Source organism: Herpailurus yagouaroundi, unplaced genomic scaffold (assembly GCF_014898765.1).
Source record: "Herpailurus yagouaroundi ecotype Mexico unplaced genomic scaffold, PumYag 205, whole genome shotgun sequence".
NCBI lineage: Eukaryota > Metazoa > Chordata > Mammalia > Carnivora > Felidae > Herpailurus > Herpailurus yagouaroundi.
Genome location: NW_024412436.1, coordinates 1011650 through 1037964, shown reverse-complemented (window position 1 = coordinate 1037964; position 26315 = coordinate 1011650). Strand labels below are relative to the sequence as shown.

At 43.3% G+C, this 26315-nt stretch overlaps 1 protein-coding gene and 1 non-coding gene across 5 annotated transcripts in view; both read left to right on the top strand.

The window, feature by feature from the left end:
• Nucleotides 1-22554, top strand: part of CUNH1orf105 (chromosome unknown C1orf105 homolog) — a 56839-nt gene extending 34285 nt beyond the window's left edge. For 2 of the 4 annotated variants that reach the window (XM_040451696.1, XM_040451694.1), the window contains one exon: nt 2914-5085. In XM_040451696.1, coding sequence (XP_040307630.1) covers nt 2914-3059 — 146 coding nt within the window. In that variant the 3' untranslated portion in view covers nt 3060-5085. Of the gene's footprint in view, nt 1-1371; nt 1980-2913; nt 5086-21047 lie in introns of those variants that run through there. The other 2 variants (XM_040451695.1, XM_040451697.1) reach the window with 2 other exon arrangements.
• LOC121015208 (U6 spliceosomal RNA) lies at nt 7536-7639 on the top strand. Its single transcript, XR_005783697.1, has one exon. It is a non-coding gene; the product is annotated as a U6 spliceosomal RNA (small nuclear RNA).
• Nucleotides 22555-26315: the final 3761 nt, after the last annotated feature.

The window sequence follows — 26315 nt, the reverse complement described above, 5'->3', positions numbered from 1 at the left end:
AATTATCTGAACACGTTCCCACTGTCTGCCCCTTTCTCTTTTCACATGCTGCTTATGGCCTGTTTCACATGCTGCTTATGGCCTTGACATGCTCCCTTCACACCAGCCCACCTGTCCCCTCCCCAGGCTTCACTGGCCTTTATCTGTGCCATTTTCCTTCCTGGGTCCTCTCCATGCCATACGGCGCCGCCTCATTCTTTCTAAAGAGCCCCATAATCTACTTGCTGAAGAATCTTCATGGAAATGGGGCACAAAGTAGATCATTCCATCTCAGGCAGTCCTAACAGTACCAGTTAACGTGGGGAAGGAGTTGCATGCCCACAACCCTGGAATGGCCTCGCCGAAGGCCTGAACCTTCCACCCCACAGGTTCCTAAACCACCTGCTTCTCCTGGCAGCAGCCCTGCGTTATTCTTATGTCCACTTGCTATTAATAGAAAAAAAGGATACCATCTAACTCCAGCTTCAGTGTTGACCTGTGTCTCATCTTCTAGAGAAGCCAACACTGGGTTGGTGAAGGTGGGTGTGGGTCATTCTTTGGGGTGGTGCAACTCAGGGGTTTGGTACAGCATAGGCTATCATTTTAGCGACTTTATCCATCGTCTCACATGCTCCCGTATTAACTGAAGCCACTTCCAATTTTTCTTTCATTTGATACACACAGTAAGGCAAATCAGGGTCACTTTCTATGCTTATTCAAATGGAAAAGTCTGAGCTCCATCTTGGGAGGCTTCAGGGGCACTAGAGCCAGAACTGCCTGAGAAGGCATCCAGAGACGAAATGTGAAGATAGAAGGGGTATCCTGCTGGGATGGTAAATGGTAAACAGCTGAGGTTTGGAGACATTCATGTGAGTGCAGCCAAAGGCTGCCAAGTCCCAGTGAACCCCTTCTTAGGTAGCCACAAATACCGGCCTCGGTCATGGCTCTCATTTAGCCCCAGGGTCTGAAGGGCCTCGAGCTAAGAGCATCCACCCAAGGAAAGCGCACACTCTGCTGTTCACCGGTTTGCAACCACCTCATTTTCTTGAAGCCACAAGAACACTGGGTGACCGACATGTACGGCCGGTCACAGTGTTCTCTGTTCCAGTCACACACTCGTTCTGAGTTTACCCTGAACCTGGACTTTTTCAGGCCTGCCTCACAAAGGAGTAATACACACACACACACACACACACACACACACACACACTTACATGCCCTTCCCTCAGCAAGAATGTTTATTTTGTAATTCTATAGGGCAGTGCGATAAGATGCCTTTCATCAATTTATTAATGCTGGGAGTGTATTTCAATTACCGATGTAAGAGCCAGACTTTGTGTACATAACATGAGCACATTATGTTCTTGGACGTATTATGGCTCTCGCCCCTAGAGTCCATCCAAGGGCAGCAGTCTTGGAGGAGGACTTCAGGGAGAGTGCTTACGGAGCTGGCTATGAGCTAAAGCCTGGTGGACCTACTGTGACATCTCTAAGCTTCACTTCGGTTATTCTAACCTTCCCCGAGGTGTTTGTAAAAGCACCAGCCTAGAAGCAACGAGGCCTGACTTCAGCGCCTCGGCTTGCTGTACAGGACTGGCCAAATTGTTTAAACGGTCTGGGCCTCCGTGTTCCCACCTGTAAAACCAGAGAAGCGTTCTGCCTACCCACCACCTCGCCCCCGCACCTGAGAGTCAGACACTCAGTACAAGCAGCCTTCACCTTTGATCAGCCCAGAACAACTGCTGACAGGGCTCTGGCCCCAGCAGTTTATAAAGCTGAGACGCGTCCCTGCCAAAGCGCTTGCTGCCGAAGCTGCCGCCCGCCTGTGTGACACCGCCTGTGGAAACGCTCCAAGTGCCAGAAGGCTGACTCATCCCCGTGAACGTTCTGCCGGTCACTGCCTAACTCTTCTCATCGATGACAGCCGCGACTTCTAGTATTTTTCTGGAGTCAGCTAACCTTTATATGTTATCAGTAATTATTGGTAAGAACCAAGTAAACGGAAAGAGCCTATCTCTGTAAGTGATGGGGATTTCTTCTAGTTCACTTACATTGACTCTGGCGTTTCATGACACAGGCTCTTGTTGTCGGTAAACATTGGTAGAGATGCAAACCCCCTGAGTTGGCCGACCACCTGGCACAGTGAGGGGACACTGAGCTAGGATTAAAGAGAGCTGGATTCTGGTCCTCAGTCCATCAGTGCCTGTGACCCTGGACCTCTGTTTCCTCATTCCAGTGACGAGACTGAACCGGATCCTAGGTCTGTGGTCTTGTGACATCTCTTAGCTCTCACTCAGCTGGAGCGAGGAGCTTTGCAGAGAATTCAGGACTCCCAAGTCCCTTACATTCAGTGACTTCCAATAGAAAGATGTTATTTCATGCACTAATTTACTCTCCTTCAAGCAATGTGTCTTTTGGAAAAGTTGAAGATTAACCAACTTTTTTGTAACTAGAATCACGTTTGAAGAAGAGGTCAGGATGATGAGGAATTTAAGGAACCCTAAATTAAATCATTTCATAAAATGAAGGTTCATTTTGACATGCAAGTAATATTGCAACTTTTTGTAAGATCATGTGAGTCTGTTTGTTTGAAGACAGAACCATATAAGTGTCCCTGAAAAGACTTCTAAGCATCGAATCCTCTTTTCCCTTTGACTCACATTACAACTGCAGACACATTTTACATTCACTTTTTATTTAATTGGCCACGACTTTTAATACTTGAGTTTTGCTTCTAGGTACTCTTTTCTGACCTCCTTGACAAGATTTGTAGAAGCTTAAAGATGGTTCTCCTAAAAGGAATTCTTATGTGAACTTTGAATCTGTCTTATAAGGTTGAACAAAAGCCTTTGGTGACCTTTAGATACTTTGAATTTCTTTAAAAATAGATTCTAAGAAGCCCTTGCTTTTCCTTCTTCTTGCACCATCCCCCAGAGAGCATTCACTACAGATTGCCCATTCTGGGCCCCAGGACAGCTGTCTTCCATGGACTGTTGGCAGATACCTACAAATCTCTGCAGGAGACACAGCTCTCTTCCTTGCCCGGAAAGGAGCCGGTAGGCAAGACAATGAGGCAATGAGTGGTTGGAGCTCATCCTCTTCCAGACTCACCAAGAGAAAACAAGTTAACCAAGCCTGTTTCTGATGCTAGCGCATTCTCATAAATACCCACCTGTCGCCAAAAAGGTGACTCACTTTTGCCTTCTTGGGAGTTGCTAGAATTCTAGCTCTTGGCAATCTTCTTCTCACTTTTCCTAAATACAAGTGGTCTAATTTACAAGATGATAAAGACTTGCTGATTCAAGTGGAACATTTCAAGTGTCATTAGTTTTATTTTTTTAGGATTCATAATTGTGGTGTAATAGACAACACCCTTCTGTTTCTAAGACGTGAATTTCCTGTGAAAATTATTTCAGCTCTTCTTCAGAGCAGAGGGCTGGAGATGGCTCTGGGAAGTCCCTCAGTGGGTTAACCTATTATGAATACATAATGAAAGGGAAACGGAGGTCACCTTTCTGTCCTTATCTCTGTCAGTTAACTGGCAGATGACAAGAGGATACTGTGATGCAATGGGGAAAATGGCAAGTGGTTAGTGGTTGCAACCGTCAAGGACAGGAACCGTGCCTTGTCTTGCCCCGTTCACGTGATGTCATTTAGCGCCCTGTGTGTAATCAGATATTCATCTAATCTTTGCTCCATCGTGTCTAAACCATGTGCTTGTATTTTGTCATTTTGTTACTTTGGTTGGAGAATGTACACCTTCACCTCTGTCTTGGTCCATGTGTCAGCAGTGTGAGGGAGACAGAAGAAAACTCTAGGCTTACAAATATTGTATTTATAGGCACAAGTGGTCCATACCCACCTTCAGGCTCATATATAAAAGGTCCCTTCCCTTCTTTAGGGTACAATAGCCTTGTAGAATCCCCAAATCCTGGCTAAATGGACGCTGGGCCAACATGCGAGAACCAACCTCTGTGCTGACTGTATTTGAAGAACAGCCTTCAGGAATCTTTAACAAATGGCCTGGTACCTAAATTGACCTCATTTCTTATACACACACACAAACCCCCCCAAAACCAGTAAAACTTGATCGATTGCCCTATGTTTCTGGTAGGCTATGATTCTTGGTTTCAGTTCAGTTAGGGTTCAGTAATTCCGGAAGTAATACGCACTTCCTCTCAGAGCACACATGAATCATGATTCCACTTCAGATCATTGCCAAAGGACAGACAAACCATGGATAAAAATGTTTCTTTCTTCTTTTGTAAATGAACATATCCAGTAAAGGGATTTGGGGTATCTGTACCCCTGAATTAGGGAGAAATACATGTCCCAAGCACAATTATTTGGAGTTTTTGAGGTAATTTGAATATTATATGCTTAGTCAGATAGACTGCTTCCTAAGTCTCAAGAAGTCCCCATCTGGAGTACAAGGGTGTTTCCAAAATCTCATCAAGAAGAATAACGTTCTGGTGTTTGCCAGTGTTCTAGTGTGGTGACTGAGAACAATAGTCAATATCAGTGGTTCTTAAACTTTTTCATCGTAGGAAACTTTTACACTCTTAAAGACTGAGAGCCCTAAGTACAATCCCTGTTTCATACACGTAATTCTTGTCTCTCTAGAAAAATGTATCACTTAATGAGGATGAGAATGATATCTCATGCTAACAGCGTATCCCCACAGGAGCCTCCCAGATGCATATTTGAAAGATATTTACAAGAAAAGTCCATTCCCAGTTGCCAAGCAATATGAGAAAATAGGAGCTTGAGTTCCCTGAATTGGGGGCAGTGGTATTAGGTATTAGGAACTTGTTTCCATTGGGGAAATAACACAGAGAGACATAAATGAAGAGCATGTGGATGGGCCAATATGTAAATAAGCATGAGTTACTCTTCACTATAAATCCCCAGTGATACCAACAATAGTATATGACATATAATATGGTGCTCCATAGCACCAGCCATCCAGCTCTCTGGACAAGAACAAAGATGCAATTGTATAACTTTGCTGGAAAAGTTGGTCAGAGAAGAAATAGCCATATTTACCCCCACAGATGTTATCTTTCCCTTGCAAAGTCTTTGGCGAGGCATTTCACTTCCTGGCCAGTAAACTGCAGAATAGCGAAGTTAGGCATTTGCTGGTGTTTGCTGTTTCAAGGAATACTTGTTCCTAAATCCCTTGGGATTGGCTTCTACTTGGTCCTGTGTAACAGAAAGCATCTTATGGGTCACATAGCCAAAGAGTCAGGAAACCCTTGCTTCCTAGACTCTCACATTGAGAAAATTAGGTAAAGAGTAAGGCATGCATGCAACAACAAGATTTTGGCTAACATTAGTTGGCTCTGAGGAGTGGAACTGTATGGCTGGAGCCCAGAAATTGGCAGAGGGAGGAGATATTTCATAGTATTCCTTTATTCTTTGAATAAATAATTTTATTTTTATTTTTTAAATTTCATTTCTCAGGTTATTTATTTTGAGAGAGAGAAAGCATAAGCAGGGAAGGGTCAGAGAGACAGAGAGAGTAAGAGAGAAAATCCCAAGCAGGCTCCACACTGTCTAGCCCAACGCAGGGCTAGAATTCAAGAACCGTGAGATCACGACCTGAGCTAAAATCAAGAGTCAGACACTCAACTGACTGAGCCACCCAGGCGCCCCTATTCTTTGAATTTTAAACCACATGAATGTTTCACTGACTCAAAAACAAAACAAGATGGAACAAGCAAACAAATAAAAACTTTGAAAAGTGACCAGGGCTACCTAGCTTTGGATAAACTATCAATGTAATTATTTGTCTTCGTGAACATGGACAACACAGTGCTTGCAAACGGCAAACGTTAGGCAAGCATCCAGCGCAGATAAATTTTATCTCCAGCCCTTGGAAATTTTGCTATCAAAATGCTAGTACCAGCAAATAGAAACCTTGCTTCAGCTTATGTAGCATTTCAAACTTCTGAAGAACTTTGTCTTGTTTTTCCTCTCTCTTTGTCTCAAATTTACCATTGTTCTCTTAGCGTGAAAGGAGAGCGATGAACGATGAACGGTGCGCACAATGCTCTCCATTTAGCAAAGGCAGTCCTTCCCTGGCATCTTTACAAAAAGTCTTCATTTTATTGTAACAAGTGTACCTGGTTCTTTTTTATGAAGCTGCCTACACAGGGCTAGTCCGTCTTGCACAAAACCCATGAAATATTTGATGGGTTCCTCTGCACCCATGTTCCTCTTAGTCTTTTTTAAACTTCTGATCCTGAGGTTCTTTGGCCAATATGACACGACCCAGCCACCCTCTCTGGACCCACACAGGGCCACTCAAAACAAGGCACTCAGAGTGGAATCTCAAACTCCAGATGCACCTGGCCCGATGTGCCTGAGGGACTCTCAACTCCCCTCGTTCTGGATTATCTGCTTCCAGAAATGCAGACTGACCTGAAATTCATTTTCCTGACAGTTGTGTGACTTCATTCTCACAATGACTTGCCATCAACTAATGCTCTTTTGCCCTTTTGGTGAAAATTGCTGTTCTAACAGCTTTTCTCAGGCTCTTCATTTTTTCAAGCCCGTACACACCACCCTACCTTCTTCTTATTAAGGTTCCTTTAGCCAGATTCCAGCCAGTGACCATCTTGCCAAACCTAGGTTTCAGTGAGTGTTAGTCCTCCCAGTCTTTGTAAGGAACAGGGCCAGGAACCAAGCCCCGTGGAACAATTCTAGAGCCCTCCCTTTGGATCAGAGCTTCCCAAGGGCCTCTTCTTTCATATGTAATTTATCCTGAGGATATTCAAACAGACAGAGAAATAGAATAATACCACAAAGAACACCTATATATCCTCCACCTAGAGTCTGCAGTGGTCAATATTTTGCCACATTCCCTCTATCTACAAATCGCTTTACTGAACCATTTTAAAATAAAGACATCATGACATTTTACCACTGAATAGTTCAGCATGTAGCTCCAAAGTAAAAGAACTTTTAAAAAAATTATTTTTTTTAATTAAAAAAAATTCTCCTTTAAAGGACAGTTTCTGTTATCACACACAACGAAAAGTGAATAATAATTCCTTATTTTTATCTCCACTCAGTCCATATTCAAGTTCCCCAGATTGTTCCCAACATGTCTATTATGGCTGGTCTTCTCAAAGCCAAAAAAAATCAGGGAGGACACTTTGCAGTTGTGCTTGTTTTAATCTAAGCAAACTGTACCCCAACTTTCTTTTTCATGACATTGACCTGCTGCAAAGGCCAAGATAATTGTTTTATAAAAAAATCAAAACCTCTTTAAGTACCACCCCTCTTCACGTTGTTCGTTTCAACTGCTGCTATCAAGTAAAGGCCATTTACTGAGTAATTATTATTTTTTCTTTTTTGTTCATCAAATTTGTATGTCACGACCTATTAGACCTTCTGATAAGTATGAGATAACATTCTTACCATATTGGGTTGATGCAACTGCAGAGATAAACCCAGAATTGTGATATTTTATAACTGTATAATTTTGGTCAAGTTACTTAACTTCTTTGAGTCCTGGTTTCCTGTGCCACATAATGAGGATAAACGTATCTGTCTTAGTAAAAGCAGCACATGTGCTAAAATTAGGACAGAGAGAAGATTAGCGTGGTTCCTGCATGAGAATGACATGCAAATTTGTGAAGTGTCCCATATTTTTTAAGCTAAGCTCATATGTACATTTATTGGAAATTGAAAAATGTCCCTGCATGAGAGTTTTCTAATTTATATTACCACTACAAATGCATGCATGCGCCTATTACTCTCAGCCTCAACGACTGTAATAATTTTTATTTTAAAACTAATTTTAGAGATGAAAAATATCTCTGTGTCGTTGAAATTTTTAGTTCTCTAATTATGAGACTGAACTTGTTTTCATATGCTTAACGGTCCTCATATATATATATTTTTGTGATTGTTTAGCTTTTAAACCCATTTTCTATCATGACCCATTAGTTTTTAAAGAATAAGATGTTTAATTATTCAGATGGCAAAAAAAAAAAAAATCTTATAAGAAATGATACAGTTGTGCTCAAGGTTTTCACTTAGAGTCTCTGACCACAGGAGCAAACACATGTTTTCATTTAACATTTGGAAATCTGATAAACTAACATTTACCAACCTCATACTGGATGCTGATAAAGAGGGTAATCAGATAAGTTTTTACTGTGTTCTCTACTACATGGTCAACACTGTTGGTGAGTTCACATTTTATCTTTACAATAACCCTTCAAAATGGTTAGGGTTATTATCTCCAAATATGAGTGAAGAAATTGGGTCTCACAAAGGCTAAATAACTCACATTTTGGAACTTGAACTTGGGTCTTTCGGAGTATGTAGTCGGAAATTGAACTTGGGTCTTTCTGAGCACATACCAGAAGCTCCTTCCTCTATCCTACTCTGCCTCTGATTGTGAACAGTGTCCATCTCTTGGTCAACACAATATCTAAGATTTCCTATCAACCGATCACCTCAACCTTGTTAGAATTATGTTCAAAATAGCAGTTCTCTCCATGGAATCCTCTACCATCTGAGGGATAAAACTGGCTTCAAACCAAACAAAACCCAGCCTCATCGTGTTGGGTTTTCCCAGAGTGGGAAATGACACGTGCTGGCATCAAACAGAGGCCTTTCTTCTTTTAGCTTGTTAGACATTCAAGGTTACTGGATTGTGTCATGTCTGTGGACTGATAGCGCAGAGAGGAGCAAGAGGAGGTAGGTCCTGGTGTGAAGCTTGCCCACCGGGATAGACAAGGCTTCAAAGGTGGGTGGTAGAGGGTAGGAAGGCAGACTAGACCCAAGAGAGTGGCAAAGGCAGTGAACAAGTCTTATACCTGTCAGCCCTAGAGTTTTGGTCAGCAATTGGAGTCCTAACAAAGTGGAGTGCAGCAGTAGAGAGGGAGGTAGAGATGTGTGTGGAGATGGGGAAAGAGATACTTGGAAATGTCAAGAGCAGGAGTTCAGTATCTTGGAAGCCTGGTCATCTGTGGTAAAGCCCAGTCACGAGACGAGATCTAAGGGGCTGCCTGAGGAAGGGGCTGACCAGAGCAAAACTGGGAAACCCAGGAATTCTCAGTGGAGCCATATCATGATCTCTGGGGGTAGAGAGGTGCATTTAGAAGTTGCATTCAGGGCACCTGGTTGGCTTAGTCGGTTAAATGTTTGACTTCAGCTCAGTTCATGATCTCACAGTTGGTGAGGTTGAGCCCCACATCAGGCTCTCCACTCTCAGTGCAGAGTCTGCTTTGAATCCTCTCCCTCTCTCTCTGCCCCTCCCCCCCTCTCAAAAATAAACATTTATTTATTTATTTTAATATGAAATTTATTGTCAAATTGGTTTCCATACAACACCCAGTGCTCATCCCAACAGGTGCCCTCCTCAATACCCATCACCCACCCTCCCCTCCTTCCCACCCCCCATCAACCCTCAGTTTGTTCTCAGTTTTTAAGAGTCTCTCATGGTTTGGCTCCCTCCCCCTCTAACCTTTTTTTTTTTTCTTCCCCTCCCCATGGACTTCTGTTAAGTTTCTCAGGATCCACATAGGAGTGAAAACATATGGTATCTGTATTTCTCTGTATGGCTTATTTCACTTAGCATAACACTCTCCAGTTCCATCCATGTTGCTACAAAAGGCCATATTTCATTCTTTCTCATTGCCGCGTAGTATTCCGCTGTGTATATAAACCACAATTTCTTTATCCATTCATCCGTTGATGGACATTTATTTAGGCCCTTTCCATAATTTGGCTACTGTTGAAAGTAGGCATAAGTGCCCCTATGCATCAACACTCTTGTATCCCTTGGGTAAATTCCTAGCAGTGCTATTGCTGGGTCATAGGGTAGATCTATTTTTAATTTTCAAATAAAAACATTTAAAAAAATTTTTTTGAAGAAGTTGCATTCAATATTGAAATATTTTGCATATATACACATGCATTTAAAACAAACATAACTACGTTAATAGTAGAAAATAATGAAAGTCAATCTGAATAAAGTCTTTTTAGCTGGTGAGGATGTGCAGAAACTGGACTGTAGCTAAAAACTATTATCTTTTGCATATTAGTGATTATCAGAGGGGCTGTAAAATTTTTATGTTAAAGAGGGCATCAGTTTCAATATTGAGAAACAGAAGAGAAATAGAAGGTGTCCAGTTCTGGGAGCAGGCCTCTGTGCCCCCTAGGGCCATCAGTTAGCCTAGGGCTTTTCTCCATTTGATTTACTTTAATTTAATAAATATTTGCTGAAAACATACCAAGCAACAGGCATCACGTTGGGTGCTGTAGATACAACCCAATTAATATAATCATTTTTTGTCCTTGAGAAGTTTGTGATCTAACTGGACAGTAGAGGTAGGCTGACAGATAATCACAATGACATGTTAGAAGTGCTGTGATGGAGGTATGCACAGGAGAGAGGAAGGGGTCTCTAGCCTGAGCTACAGGGTTTCCTAGAACAATTGTCCATAAGCTAATTTTAAAGAGCCGTTGCTACTGTCTTTAGTGCAAAGGGGCAGCCTCTACAAGGGGATGAACCATAGCGGATACAAGCATGGGCACTGCACTCATGTTGGCGGAGTTCCCTTGGGATGGTACTTCCATCTTGGTACATGATGGTACCAGGGCACAAGAATGGATAAGACGGTACATCCATCAAGATGGTGCTAGTGTACCTACCACGTAGGGTTGCCATAAGGATTAAGTGGAGTGATTATGTACAGCACCTGAGCACATAGCTCTCAGTAAATATTAGTTATTAGCTAGCTGTAAACGTAGTATGACCTGACGGATCTGAAACTGTGCTTGGAATGCTTTTAGTTAGGGTTCTTTCTATGCTTAGAGATTCCCTTCCAAAGCTGGTCTAAGGTTTTCTGTGTTTCCACTTGTAGAATATTACACAAGAGTCAACGGGGATAATGTATTAAGGAGCTGACAAAGAAGTAAGAAATGTGGCAGTGTTGGTTTTAAAAGGAGTTAATGTTTAACAAGAAGGGATCTCAGCCCAACCCAACATTTGCTTTCATTCATTAACTATTTCATTCATTCTTTGAGTTCCTAAAACATACCAGACTCTATGCTTCATGGAAGCCTTACAAAGATGATTTATAGATAATAGTTTTTAGTTAGAACTCACAGTCTAATGAGAGAGACAGATATGCAAACAAAGCGTTACAACACCATATGATAGGTGTAATCATAAAGGCACGTACAAAATACCAGCTATGATATTATGTGGATGTGCAATACTTACTCAGCAGGCTGAAGAAAAACATGACCAGAACTGGGTTTGAGAAACAAACAGCTGAGTGGAAGGAGGAAAGACCAGTTGGAGGGAGACCAGGTAGAGGCTTTTGCAAAAATCCAGGCAAGGTTGGTAAATCTTTTTAACTTCTAGCTGAATATACAGTTGGACCCTATGAAGAGGGACTAGACTGGAGGTTCATTTCTAGGAGTCAACAGTCTGACGGTGGTATTTGAAGCTAATGATATCAGTGAGATAATTCAAGGAGACGGTGTTGTGCTGCAGTGTGTAAAGAGAGGGACCCAAGTGGGTAGGCTTGGAGAATGTCAACAAAGGATTAGAAAGAGAAGGTTGACAATTAAACTGAGAAGAAACCAGGAGAAAGTGTCCCAGAGACCAAGGGCAGAGTTTTAGGAAATAGGAGGTTCCCAAGGGGTGCCAGATAACACAGGGAAGTCCAACAGGAAAGGAGTGAAAAAGAGTTACCAGATATAATTAAGATGCTAGTAAGCTAGTCACAGCACTGGGGGCTCCAGAAGAATTGGGACTGCAGTGAGTTGCAGAAAGAAGGAAGGTTGGTGACGAGGAGCAGAGGCGAGGATGAGAAATAGATACCTCTGATGTGGGAGAGAAAGGAGCCTAGGTGGAGCCAAGCCCATGGGCACCTGAGCATTCTACTGCTTTGTCTCTGAGTTGCTTTTACTATAAGACATTTTGTAAAAAAAAAAAAAAAAAATTACGGTTTAGGAATTTCATGGGCAGCATCTTAAAAATGTATCTTCTTGTGTTGCCTGCAACCTGGCTACTCGCCCCGTGCTCGCTTTTCTCCCTGGCCTCAGCACACCCACACCAGAGGCTCAGGGACCACAAGGAAGACTGAAGAGAAGCCTGCTCTCTAGCTCAGGGCGCTCCTCCAGTATCCTTTCCTCTGCCTGCTCTACTCCTCACACATCAGCTCCTCTCCTTTCTGACCCACTTGCCTTCATATCTTGGCTCCTATTTCTAGCGTCTCTGTACCTCTGCCTGTTTGCTTTGGACCTGTCACTGCGAACGCAGGCCTGAGCCCCTGCATCACCTCTAGCAGGTGCCAACAGTGACCTATATTTGTTAAGCCCCGAGTATAAGTCAGAGACGTGTTTAGGCATTGGAAGACACTGATGTAGAAGAAAGCTAAAATGCCTGCCCTTGCTGGAATTTACAGATAGTAGGGGAGATAAAGAATGAATAAATGATGGGCAAGGGCTCCCAGTCACCTTTCTTTCAGAAAAAGAACTTGCCGCCCCCCCCGCCCCCACAATGAACCATAAGAGTGTAAACTCTTGGATCCCCTCTCCTAGCTGTGCTTAGGACTCTGATGTGCTACCCTAAGGTCCAAGGTCTCACTGGTGTCATAGCACATCCTCAGGCACTCAGGCCTCAAACGGTAGCCAATAATCACAGTGCTCTATCAGTGAAGTCAGATTCTGATTCTTCTCTGAGTGTAGATGATGAATTAGTCTCTTTGTTTGTTCCCATGTCCCTTTTCAGTGGCTTTCTCCCTCTGTGCCACCCTCATTCCACATACCCATCTTGCATTTTATTCCCAAAGGTCTACGCTTTCTAATTAATTACTAGATGCTACTCAATCTAGAATGCCATCAATTAAAAATGTGCCATTATTTTATGTACTAATTAAGAAAAAATGTCCAGGATGAGGAATCAAATGGGGGGACCCCTACATAAAGCTGAGACATCTAAGGGCTATGCCTTCAGGGGTGCCTGGGTGGCTCAGTTGGTTAAGTGCCCAACTCTTGATGTCGGCTCAGGTCATGATCTCACAGTTCATGAGTTCAATCCCCACATCGGGCTGCATGCTGACCGTGCAGAGCCTGCTTGGGATTCTTTCTCTCTCCCTCTTTCTCTGCCCCTCCTGCATTCTCTCTCTCTCTCTCTCTGTCAAAATAAATAAATATACTTTTTTAAAAAGGGGGCTATACCTTCACTATCGAGGTAAATGAGAAATAAACTCGCCAAACAGGGAGAGACAGCAAAAACAATCTGGCATGTTTCTGTCGTGGCACTGGTGGAGAAAGGGTGAGAAACATCTCATCTGAGAAGTTAAACTACAAGCTGGCACTCACACAAGTGGTCGAAGTTCACACGACTAGCGTGGCTCAAATGTTCTCAATCTGAGAATTTAATCTGAAGTGGTATCAGGGTGACTGGCGGAAGCAAAAGTAAATCTTCAGAACCAAGGTTCACAATGCCCGTGTGACGGCCCACCTATTCTAGCATTAGTCAAAGTCAGTACATTTCTAATGCGACCAAAGGACACCAGGCATCTGGTAGACTTCGTTGCATAGGAATTTGGCCTCTGATCTCTTTCTTATGAATTTAAATTATAAAGACAATATTGTGTATACTGTGACCACTTCAAAATTACAGATGGAGAGGGGCGCCTGGGTGGCTCAGTCGGTTAAGCATCCTACTTCGGCTCAGGTCATGATCTCACAGTCCGTGAGTTTAAGCCCCACGTCGGGCTCTGTGCTGACCGCTCAGAGCCTGGAGCCTGCTTCGGATTCTGTGTCTCCCTTTCTCTAACCCTCCCCCGTTCATGCTCTATCTCTCTCTGTCTCAAAAATAAATAAACATTAAAAAATTTTTTTTTAAATTACAGATGGAGAAATTAAGGTTTACATAGCATATTAACCATGGCACCAGGATGCTATCTAGTGCTCCCCAAAACCATTTCTTTTTCCCTGAAAGATCAGAACCTGTCTCTGTCTGGCATCTTGGGCTCTTTCTGAAATGAGGGAGGGCTAGATGGTATCATAAGCCGCTGGGGCCAGGAGTCCTAATTATTGACAGAACCTCCCTAGGGACTAACTCTGGGCTCTACAACCAGAAGTTATGCATGTTGGCAAAGGTTTTGAGAGGAAACATAAAAACTGTTGTAAAAGAGAAACTAGGCAGAAAGGGTAGAATTCTAAGTTTTTCTGCTGAAAGGAACCCCAGAGACCATCCAGTCCAATTCCTTGGGCCATCTGGCAGGGCTGCTATCACATTAGATCTTTGCATGGCTCAACCTTTTGTGTAACTCAGGTCTCTGTTTAAATGCCACCTCCTCAGAGAAGACCCCTTGCTTATCTCATCATCTATAAGAGCCTACCTACAACCCAGGATGCTTAATCCTTTATTCTGCTCCTTTTAGTCATAACAATTATCACTATCCATCATCGTCTGAAATAATTAGTTAATTGTGCATTTGCTTGCTTTCTGTCCTCCCACCAGAATATAGAAACATTGTTTGACTTCATAAACTCAGAGCCAGGACAGTACCCAGCCCCGAATAGAAACTCAAACCTGTGTGCTGAATGACTGAACAGTGAATGAATCAATGAAGAAAATAAGGACAATAGCTGTAATAATTTCAATCTCAGACAAATGAAATTCTATTATCAGGTTTAGACTAGACTTTAAGTAATTTCTTTTCATGAGGGATCTAGTTGTAATATTTCTATATCCCAGCCTTTAGCATGGTGCCTGCTTTATACAAGGCTCTCAGTAAATGTCTGCTGGATGGAACAGTGTACATCATATGTCTCTTAATGATGAGCTGCTTGAATTCTCTGGAAAAGGGAGAAGGCTAATCATCAGGGGACAATGATAAATGTGATATTATCAACCAAAAAAAAAAAGTTTGGGAAATCAAATAGATTTTAGATGGGATGGTATGAAAAATTGAAAGAGATGAAAGAATTAAAGATTTAAAATAATAGCTTAAAAATGAGAAGTGGAAAATCGTCGAGACTAGGAATGGAATACAGAAATTTAAGGGAAAAGGAGATGTTCAAGATGTCATGATTATCCATGTTCTTTTCATCTGTTTTGTTAAATCATCAAGGGACTTTATAAAATCTTCTTCCAGGGGGTTTTAAAACCAAGAGCACTTTCTCCCTGGCTGGGGTGCCTGTGAATTGGCACCCAGAATGAGAGATAAACCAAAGGGCCTTTCTAACATCTTCAAGTCTTATGGCGTTCTGAATTTGGAGTCTGAAAATCTGCACATTCATCACTCAGCAAACATTTACAGAGTGCTGCTAAATTCCAGGGAATAGTCAAGATCCTTTTGATTGCAGGTGACAAAAACTCAATGTATACCTTAAGAAAAAATGGAAGCACACTTGAAGGATCCTGGGTTTTCTCCCAGAGCAACCAAACCACAAAAAGGCCAGAGATGCAACAGACCTCAGGAACCATTGAAGGCAGGGACCTAATACGGTGTGGATTCTTTCTCCATCTCTTTCTTCCTGGGAGTTGTCTCTCGCCCTCTGCTGTTGCAGACCATCTATTTCCATGTGGTGGAAATCTTTTACCACTACATGCATAATGGTATAATAATAACTACACGCATCTTCTAATATTTACCTTCACAGTTGTTAGCCACTGTAATTCCAAGCCCCAAAATCCAGGACAAGGCACCTAACCCAACTTGGAAAGGAATCTTATCATCAAGCAATCAGTTATGACCACTGGGGTAAGATTAAATAAGAACTCCATAAAGATAAAGCGGTGGGAGGAGAGAGACACAGTTTTTAAAGGCTGGGTGGGGCTCAGTGGGCAATACCATACTCGCTCATCAGGTCCTGTCACTGTATTAGACCCTGGTTAGCCCTTGTGAAACAAAGGTGGCTAAACTCTGATACCTGTAAAAGCTGGTGTCCTCAACTGCTGCACTACACAAAAATGCTGTCAATGATCTCAGAGAGTCTGAATGAAATGCTGTGTCTAGGAGCAGCGGAAACTGGCATCTCTTTGACAAGGCCGCCCTCGTTTTCTTTGCACAAGGCACATGCTGTCTGTACAGTTCAGAAGGCTCACCTGTCACTTACAGTTAGTGATGACTGTGGAGGTGAAGGTGATACTTGGGGAACTGGTTTGTCAACCCTTGGGCGTCTGGAAAAGAGGTCAATATGACACTGCCTGGGGATGGCCAGGATGAAGTAGGAAATAAGCAGAGTAGATGGACAGAAGGAAAGAAAGAAAAGAAAGAGAAAACAGGAGAAGAGTGCTGCTAATGGAGTTAATGAAAAATTAATGTAAAATGAATTTGAAAGTTCACTTCCTCTCAGCTCTCCATGTCTTCCGCCATTCACAAATGAGAACGATAGGCTCTCCCCAAAAATACTGAGAGATAAAGATTTCTGATCCGGGACTCTCCGATCACACACTGTCCCTTTTGCTCTGCGGCTGTCTGCCCAGCATATCCCCCAGAGCAGTGCCTGGTGTGAAAGGGGGTACGAGACTGAATGAGTTATTCATGCCCTAGCTTTGTTTCCATGACAACTGATCCTCAGGCATTGCATTTAGGCCCTTAAAACTTACAATTTCCCAAGGAGAAATTTGTATGTTTCAGAAAGGGATGGAATGGATTTATGATCACATAGCTGGGCTTTTCAGAGATTTTCCAAAGGGCTGACATTTCTTCTAGAGATATTTCCATGTTCAGTGCTTAAAGTAATAGTGATTCTTCCCTGATGACTTGAAATCAAAACTCTTCACCTTTCCCTTTAGAAAATAGCCGCAGCCCAAGGCATCTGGCTGGCTCAGCTGGAAGAGCATGTGACTTTTGATCGTGGGATCCGGAGTTTGAGCCCCATGTTAGGTGTAGAGATTACTAAAAAAAAAAAATAAATAAATTAAATAAACTTAAAAAAAAGAAAGAAAGAAAGAAAATGACCATAGCCCAACAACTCCCAAATAGGCCTTAACATCACAGGCTAAAGTGTGCCTAGTCATTTGTTAGTCAAATGGGAAAGTTAAGTAATGGATTGGTGAGAACTGGTTTAGTCAGATGACCCACATCAGGAGCCATCTCTCATCTCCCTGGACCAGAGTAGCTGTGTAGAATTGGACCATTTCAGGGGAAGATGTGTTTTAGGATGTCCTACAAGTCAAAAGATGCATGTGGCAAGAATCACGGAGGAGATGGAGGTATTCAGGGAAATGAAGACAATAAACACCCACATTGTACGAGTATCAGTGACTGACTTTGAGCAACTCTATTAGGCACGAAGGAGGAAACCACGACTTAACCATCTCTGTATAGCTAGCCAGCATGCTGTCTGGCACATAGCAGGTACTTGGTAATTTGGGTTGATGACGGAATAAAAGTAACGTTTGATTATTTGCAAGCATATCTCAGGTGCTGTGCATAATCTGGGCCTTCCTAAAGGTACGAGGTTGGCCCTCTAGGAATGAAAGAAATCCTTTTTGCTTTTTTTTAACTATCCCTCATTTAACTCTGATTTGATTTTTCTTAATTGTGCTCCTCGTTAACAAGGAATTTGGTTCTAAAAAAACTGGCCCCAAGTGAAATAGAGAAAAGGAGGAGTAACTTATTCTGGGATCTAGAAACTGAGCGTAGGCTAGGCATTCCTGGGGATTCCCAGCAAAACTTGCGAATGAAACAATGGGGAAATGTCTTGCAGAGTTATCTTCACTGAGGAACTATGTGATCACCATAGAAGGGCAAAAAGTCTAGTCAATGTGGACTTCTCTGTGCATTCCTTCCAATTTGTAAACTCCCTAGGCCTTATGTAATAGAAATCTGGGGTTTCTCAAAAGGAGAGACCCCTTGCATATGCATGGGGATTGCTGGGGTAAACTGGCTTCAAGTTGAAAAACAAGAAGAAGATAAACAATGAGAATTACATTGCATTTGTGACTGAAAAAAAGCAATATAAGATATGTTTGTGGCTTGGCAGCTGAAAACAGAGTCTCTGGTGGTGTCCTGGCTGGATTTGTATCTTGACACTTCACCTTACTGCTGCCATGTGGCTTTGAGCCAAGACTGTTGTGGCACTGACATGCGTCACATCAAGAAAAATACCCCAAATTTGCCTGGCATATCATAAGTGCTCAGCAACTATCAATGAATCTTATTATTCTTATTTTAAAATGCTTTCTAAGTCACAGCTGTAATAAGGCTAAATACTGCTAAAATACTTCACTGGTTCCTCGTTATTCCCCTAGCTAAATTGCAAGTCCTTTAGCATGTCCTACAGAACATTCCAGGGCTGGCCTCTACTTACTCATCTCCTACCACTCCTCCCTGATCAAACCCTAAGCTCCAGTTTTACCTAGAGCTCCTCGAAGTATTTTGTTCCTTTACATCTCTACACATTTTCTCTCTCTTCTGCTCGAAATATTGTTTCTCCATTCACTTGCCTGGATCGTGTCTATTTGTCCCTAAATTAGCCCCGATCCCACCTCTTCCAGGGAGCTCCCCCACTACCATGACTAGCGTGGCTTAGGGACCCCTCCCACAATCCCCGAGTTCTAGTGCATCACGTTTCCATCTTGGCTTCTCTTCCCCACCTCCCATGCTCCCCCCCACCCCCAACCAAGGATTGTGTGCTCCTTGTCAGGGAAGAAACGACATCTTGTTCTTCAGAGTATCTCCAGCATGTATCCCAGAGAAGGTATTCCAAAAAATGCTCAGTATCTTTATAATAGAGGAGGCTTACAAATGAAATATCCTAGAAAGATCAGCAGAGATAAAGAACTGAAGCCACGAGAGATGGAAATAGAGAAAACAAAATTATGTAATGCCCTTACCTCTCACCCCACTTCTGTACCCTCACACGTGAGGGCCCAGGATTCTCCTTTATTGTTTTCCATTCTCAAGTTCCCCTTAAGGGAATGTTGTCAGGAGTCACATTCTCCGTGACCCAGGTCTTTGAGGCTGTTACCTGACCCTGCTTCATTTCCTGGGAGCAACCACAGCGTCAGTGCCGATCCTCAACAGGAGATTCTGAGCACTCACGGTTTCAAGCCTTTTTAAGCTGATTATGGTTCTTAGAAGTAAGGGATCCAAGGCTTTCCATAATCTAGACAATGCAGAGTCTGTCTTTTAAACTATCCAGTACTGGATAAGTAAGAATTAATTGCCTTTACCTTTTCTAAAAAGCCTCGGGGGCCACAGCTAATCCCTTAAATGTTCCTGTGGTTAGAAATGCCATCCTGTTGCACACTTATTGGGAAAGTGATAGCTCAAGGTCACTCAGCAGAACCAGGGGGTCAGACCAGCTCCAGCCACAGGTGAACTAGGCTGTCGTAACTCAAGTCAGTCTATTTTTTCCTTTGGCATTTTTCATTCTGGACACAACCATGGAATTCAACTGGAACAGGAGGCAAGATAATGATGAGAAAATCATATATTTGAACAAGATTTAAAAAATAAACAAAAGATTAGTAGCATTTATGAAATCTCTATGAACCTGTTCCCAGAAATCCGGAAGGTTCTAGCAAAAGCAAATGCCTTGCACTACCCAAGGGAATTTCTGTACTATGTTCCTTTCTTTGGCGTGAAACCCCCCAAGGATGCAGGGTAAAAGTTAGGAAAAGAGATAGAGGAAGAAAAATATTTCTAAAGAGATAGGGGCTTGATTTTTTCTGTCATTTAGTAAAGATTTCATTTTCAGATGAATTGCTTACAAGCTTCTGAAATACCTTTGTTAGGATGTTTGATCATGACAAATGGGAGAGATTTCAGAATATTTCAATCTTGGATCTCCTGGGTGGCTCAATCAGTTGAGTGTCCAACTCTTGATTTTGGTCAGGTCATGATCTCATGGTTTGTGAGTTCAAGCCCTGCCTCGGGCTCTCCTCTCCTTCTCCTTCTCTCCTTCTCCTCTCTCTCTCCTTCTCTCTCTGCCCCTCCCCTCCTTGTTCTCTCTCCCCCTCTCTCTCTCTCAAAATAAATAAATAACGTTAAAAAAAATTATTTCAATCTCAAGTGCAGATAGACCCAAAGCTTCTCATCTGTCTTAGCAGTAAGTAGAAGGATGGTCAGGGAGTGGTTCAATGAGGTCTCTCTGATCCAGAGATCATGTATCACCTATCATTAGGGCTCTTATAACTACTACAAGATCTGTCGTTTAGTAGATGTTCACCAACTTTAGCTGAAAAAAAAAATTGTGAATGCATGGCATATCCAGAGAAGGAATCATGGTCTCTTATTTTCAGTTCTCAAAGTGAAAAAAATTTTTGTAGAATTTGCCAATGGTGTAAATACTCTGCACATGGCCATTTTATTTTTAAAACTTTTTAAAGTTTATTTATTTTGTGAGAGAGAGAGAAAAAGCATGAGCGGGGAGAGGCAGAGAGAGAGGGAAAGAGAGAGAATCCCAAGCAGGCCCCCCCCTGTCAGTGCAGAGCCCAATGTGGGGCTGGAACCCACAAATTGCGAGATCATGACCTGAGCCAAAGTCAGACACTAAACTGACTGAGCCACCCAGGCACCTCACACATGGCCATTTAAAAATCATTTTTTAAAATGTTTATTTATTTTTGAGGGTGGGGATCAGGGGAGGGGCAGAAAGAGAGGGAGACACAGAAAGCAAAACAGGCTCCAGGCTCTGAGCTGTCAGCCCAGAGCCTGATGCGGGGCTCAAACCCACGCACTGAGATTATGACCTGATCTGAAGTTGGATACACAACCAATTGAGCCACCCAGGTGCCCCACGCTTGGCCATTTTAAAGCTTAACAACAAGCTTATCAATTTTCTAAAAATTTAACCATCAGCTTTCATGACCAATAGTTGTTTCCAGCACACTTGTGGCAGTACGCTCTTGGCTCTCTTTGTACACACAGGCAGGGCAGAACTGAGTGTTTTCAATGTATTTGGCTCTCAGAGGGGAAAAAGAGGGTCCTGGATTAAGTTGGGGGTGGCTTGCAAACAGAAATTCTGCAATATGATGATGCATCTTGCATAGAAAAAGCACATCGGTGGTGTCCTGTGGAAATTGCCAGGGGTCAGAATAGTTTTCTGTCTCGACCTACTAGGAAAAATTGAAGAAGTACTTATCAACCCCTACTCTACACGCTGCCTGCCTCCTCCTCTAAGCAAAGAAGAAAGGAACCTGAGAATTCACAAACCCTCTTCAACAGGGTTAAGGTTCATGTGAACAAGTAAGAAACCCTCATCCAGGTATGAGTGTGCTCAAATCACAGTCACCAAGTTAAAATGTCTTTGTAATGTGGAGGGTAGACCAAAGAGGGTTGTTTCTTATTACCTAAACAGTGTATCAATACCAGGAATGCTTTCCTTTCCTCTTTGGTAATACACATTCTTCGTTAAGACAAATAGATAATTATTTCCATTCTCCCACAATTTACATCACTCATAGAGTTTTTGTTCAAAGTTTCTCCATTTCTCATGTTGCTAAGTTAATAGGTCTCCTTGCTTGTGAGTGCTTAGGATGGGTGTTCTGTGGGATGTGTTTGTTAGAGACACACATAGTCAGCCACCGTGAGTCCTTTCAGCCAATACATCTTCTCCACTGCCCACTGGATGGATCTGGAGCCTGATGCAGGGATTTTGGTTATGGAGTGCACAAATGCCCCTGGGCCCACGTTCCACCTGCAGCACGTGTACTTTCTCCCCAGTTCTGTCCTGTCTGGGAGGTGGGAGCCCTGGATGGGATGGGAAAGGTGAGAGCCAAGCCAGCAAGGCTCTGTAAGGCACATACCTTCCCTACCACACAAATAAGCATCATGTAAAAGACAGGTCTCACGTCAACTATGCTTCAGTTGAAACAAAAGAAAATAAAACTGGACAGGTCTCAGACTACTTTTCTCTTTACAGATTCTCTTCTACATCACTCATCTCAATCAACTTTTTGCATGTCACTTGATCCCTGGAGACCTACCCTTGGTTTTCCTAGACTTCACTTTACTAATTGTTCTCTTTCATTTTTTCCGAAGATCATTCTTTGGAATCCCCCTGCCACGTTTGGGTTGGCTCCTCTCAGTTTGGCAAAAGAGATAACAGAAGGATCTGAGAAGTCAAGGGGTATGGGTTTGGCCCTTGACCCTTTCACTTGCTGGCTGTGTGACTTTGGGCAAGCGACTTGACCTCTCTAAGCCTCAGCTTCCTCATCTGCAGAACAAGGTCACTATGAGTCCTTTTCTTACAAGTGGTGTCAAGCAAAAGTGAGAACACATGTGCCAAACTCCTAGCAAATATCTCTGTGGCAGACACTTAAATATGTTAGCCCTTCATGATGTTGCTTCTGTCCTTGACACTATTGTTCTCATTGGTAGAAGTGGAGTTTTCATGGCACAACATTGCCTCGAGTGTCTTGGGTGAGACCCACTCCCCAGCCCTAGCCTGGCTCTACCTCCAGAGATTCCCATGGCCCACATCCCCGAGCTTGTAGAATGGAGGCCAAATGTACCTCCAAACACAGAGCTGTGTGATAATCTGTCCCTTGAGATGTTCTGCGAGTTTATTTTGGATACGAAAATCCTTAATGATCCTTTTATTTTGTTTGCCCTGTGCTCTGTTATTGTTGATATGAAAGTATGTCTAGAAAATAGAAGCCTTTTCTTCAATTTACACTTGAGAAACACTGACTTCTTTTTTTATTGTTATTATTTCTAATGTCTATTTATTTTTGAGAGAGAGAGAGAGTGTGGGCAAGGGGTAGAGAGAGAAGGAGACACAGAATCCGAAGCAGGATCCAGGCTCCGAGCTGTCAGCACAGAGCCCCATGTGGGGCTCAAACTCATGAACCGTGAGATCATGACCTGAGCCAAAGTCTGACACTTAACTGACTGAGCCACCCAGGCACCCCTCTATTTTTTTTTTTTTTAATGTTTTATTTATTGTTGAGAGAGAGAGAGACAGAGACAGAGCATGAGCCGGGGAAGGGCAGAGAGACAGGGAGACACAGAATCTGAAGCAGGCTCCAGGCTCTGTGCTGTCAGCACAGAGCCTGACTCAGGGCTCGAACTCACAAGCTATGAGATCATGACCTGAGCTGAAGTCGGATGCTTAGCTGACTGAGCCACCCAGGCAGCCCCCCTTTTTTTAGTTTATTTATGTATTTTGAGAGAGAGAGAGAGAAAGAGAGAGTGAGAGAGAGTGTGTGTACAGTGGGGAAGGGGCAGAGAGAAAGAGAGACAGAGGAGAGAGAGAGAGAGAGAGAGAGAGAGAGAGAGAATCCCAAGCAAGCTCCTCATTGTCAGTGCAGAGCCTGATGTGGGGCTCGATCCCACAAACCATGACATCGTGACCTGAGTTGAAATCAAGAGTTGGACACCTAACCAAGCCACCCAGGCGCCCCAATAAACACTGACTACTTGGACTTTAAAATGAATGATGGCCATTATAACAATGACAATAATGAATGGTTTTATTATTTGTTTCCCCTGTAAGAAACTGAATTAGGGATAGGCAAGATGGCCTCTTAGACTTCTTGTAATTAAAGGAGTCTAGAGCCCTGCTGGAAAGCCCTACCTGTTTTACTTTTCTCCATTTGTTCTGGGGAAATAGCCAAGCTCCTAAAATAGGACAGATGCTGCCTGGATTTGTCAGGTCTGGATGCCCTTGAACACTGCAGCCGGACTCATCTGTCAGGAGCAGAGTTTTGAGCTTACCTTCAAGATCGAAAATGCCCTTGGATTTTCCAAGTACATGAAAAGAGATTCCATGTACGCAGTCGTGTATAACCCTGTATGTCAGGAATGAAACCATACATTCTAGGTACTCTGACAACAGACTCAAGAGGCATTTGAGAGACTGGAGAAGGCAGGGGACAGCCAGGAAGAAAGGCCAAGAGGAATACTGGAGGTTTTCCAACGGCAGGAAAGGTCACTGCCCAGGTCACCAGTGTGAGGGCTCCCAGCAGTCCCTGCAGCACTGTGAACTGTTCATTGCTCTTAGCCCGCAGCCTATCTCCTCCCTGTCCCACACCCAGCCCTTCCTGTAAGTCATGACCCTTCCTCAATCTCTGGACACTCTGTTCTCTTCAGTACCAAATGGGGGAAGGAGTATACTTGGCAAAGGGTTCCCACAAGCTTGACACAGGGTCTGTGGTCCATTTCCCTCTGATACTTCTTTGGTCACATGTTGGGACCTGCCTGTTGCTATAAGGGCTGCTCAGAGCTGGTCCAATATTCCCATGGCCAAGTCTTAAGTCCTCCACCTGACCCTCGAGCAGCGAATGTGTATTTCACTGTTTCAAATTCAGCTTTGTGGTACGGCCTTAAGGAGTATGAGCTGGAAACACAAACGGTAAGATCTGAGAGATGGAAGATTCTCCGAAGTCATCTTGCCCAGTGCCAGAAACCATGGCCCATTTACAGTATTCCCTATGGAGAGTTGTTTGGCCTTTGGTCAAATACCAGGTAAGAGAGGTTGCCTCTTCAGAAGAAAAAAGAAACGGGGCGCCTGGGTGGCTCAGTCGGTTAAGTGACCGACTTCCGCTCAGGTCATGATCTCACAGTTTGTGCACAGTTTGTGAGTTCCAGCCCCGCATCAGGCTCTGTGCTGACAGCTCGGAGCCTGGAGCCTGCTTCGGATTCTGTGTCCCCCTGTCTCTCTGCCCCTCCCCTGCTCGAGCTCTGTCTCTCTCTCTCTCAAAAATAAGTAAGCCAAAAAAGAAGAAGAAGAAGAAGAAGAAGAAGAAGAAGAAGAAGAAGAAGAAGAGAAGAAGAAGAAAGGAATGTCTGGGAAACGGGGAAGAAGGAGACTAACGCTCATATAGTTTTGCTCATTTTGAATTCCATCCTGTGGCATTTATTACCTGTTCAAAAAAGTATATTAAATATTTCAAAAATGCCTCATTACCCCACAAAGCAGCCCATTCCATTTTAGATGGCTGGGATTTGTAGAAATTGGCCCTCCCGCTGGGCTGAAATCGCTCTCCATAAGGCTTCAGCCTCTTAACCCTCCCGCACAGTAAGTAGGGCAGGACAAGTCCACCCCTCTCCAGTATAATTTTTTTTTTTTTTTTCAGATGTTTCAAGACAACCGACTTCTTTTCCTTCAGTCATTTCTTCTTGAATGCCAGATAGGTCATTTGCTATGTCAGGTGTCTCAGCTTGAAGAGCTGGAGGAAAAGCAAAGTAATTTTAGTGTTTGTGGAAAAAAGGAAGTGTTCCCGGGGATGAGTTTGCCTTGTGCTAGCTTGCTGAATCTGGCTGGCTTCTACTGCTCAGGGAAGGGTGCTGATTGGTAGAGCCAAATTTCACTCCAAAATGAAGAAGTAGATCCGGCCTTGGTTAAGTTTGTCACCTGAGGGGAGGGAAAAGGGGGCTCCCCTCAGCGGATGCCTGAGCTCCCTAGCAGCCTCTGAGAAGCTTCACCAGTTTCCTTAATAGACTGCAACACATTTTTTGCTAGGGCTTGTTTCCATATTATAGAAGTTTGACACAGGCTTGTGTCTCGAAGTTTATAAAATCAGGGGACTAAATTTAGGAGCATTGCTTTTGGATTGGAAATATGATGGATAGACCAGGGGTTTTGTGTCCAATGCCTTTCTTGATTTTTATTGTATTTCAGTAAGTACTGTCACTCCTCCTCCCTCTCTCCCAAGTCCCCAGAACTGTGCTAAAGCACCAGAACCTGTACCTGCCCTCAGTGAACATGTATTCATCCTAATGAAGTAAGAATGCAAAACTGATTAGACAGAGAGTCAAAACTGATTGGACAGTCACCAGGGGCAGTGCTAAAGACTACAGAGTCCTGGGGCGCCTGGGTGGCGCAGTCGGTTAAGCGTCCGACTTCAGCCAGGTCACGATCTCGCGGTCCGTGAGTTCGAGCCCCGCGTCAGGCTCTGGGCTGATGGCTCAGAGCCTGGAGCCTGTTTCCGATTCTGTGTCTCCCTCTCTCTCTGCCCCTCCCCCATTCATGCTCTGTCTCTCTCTGTCCCAAAAATAAATAAACGTTGAAAAAAAAATGTTTTAAAAAAGACTACAGAGTCCTTCTGTAGCAAGTGCACACATTGGACCCCTCCGCAGACTATCTGCCTTCCCAACAAGAGGGCCCTACTGACCTATTAGGAGATGACCTTAGAGGTATCTGTCCAGTTGCAAAGACGTGTACCCCACCCACCCAAATACCTTTTTAATCTTGATTCCCCTTATGACCAAGGGTTAATATTTGGTACCAAACAACTGGAATAGGAAATAAAGTCTGCAATTATGGGGTTTGAGAAGTGGGCCCAGAGATCTCTGTCTGCCAGGGATATCTTTAGACCAGAATAATGCTTGCCCCTACAAGATGGCAAGTCCTATAGTGCCTTGCTTAGCCAGCCTGTGGCACTC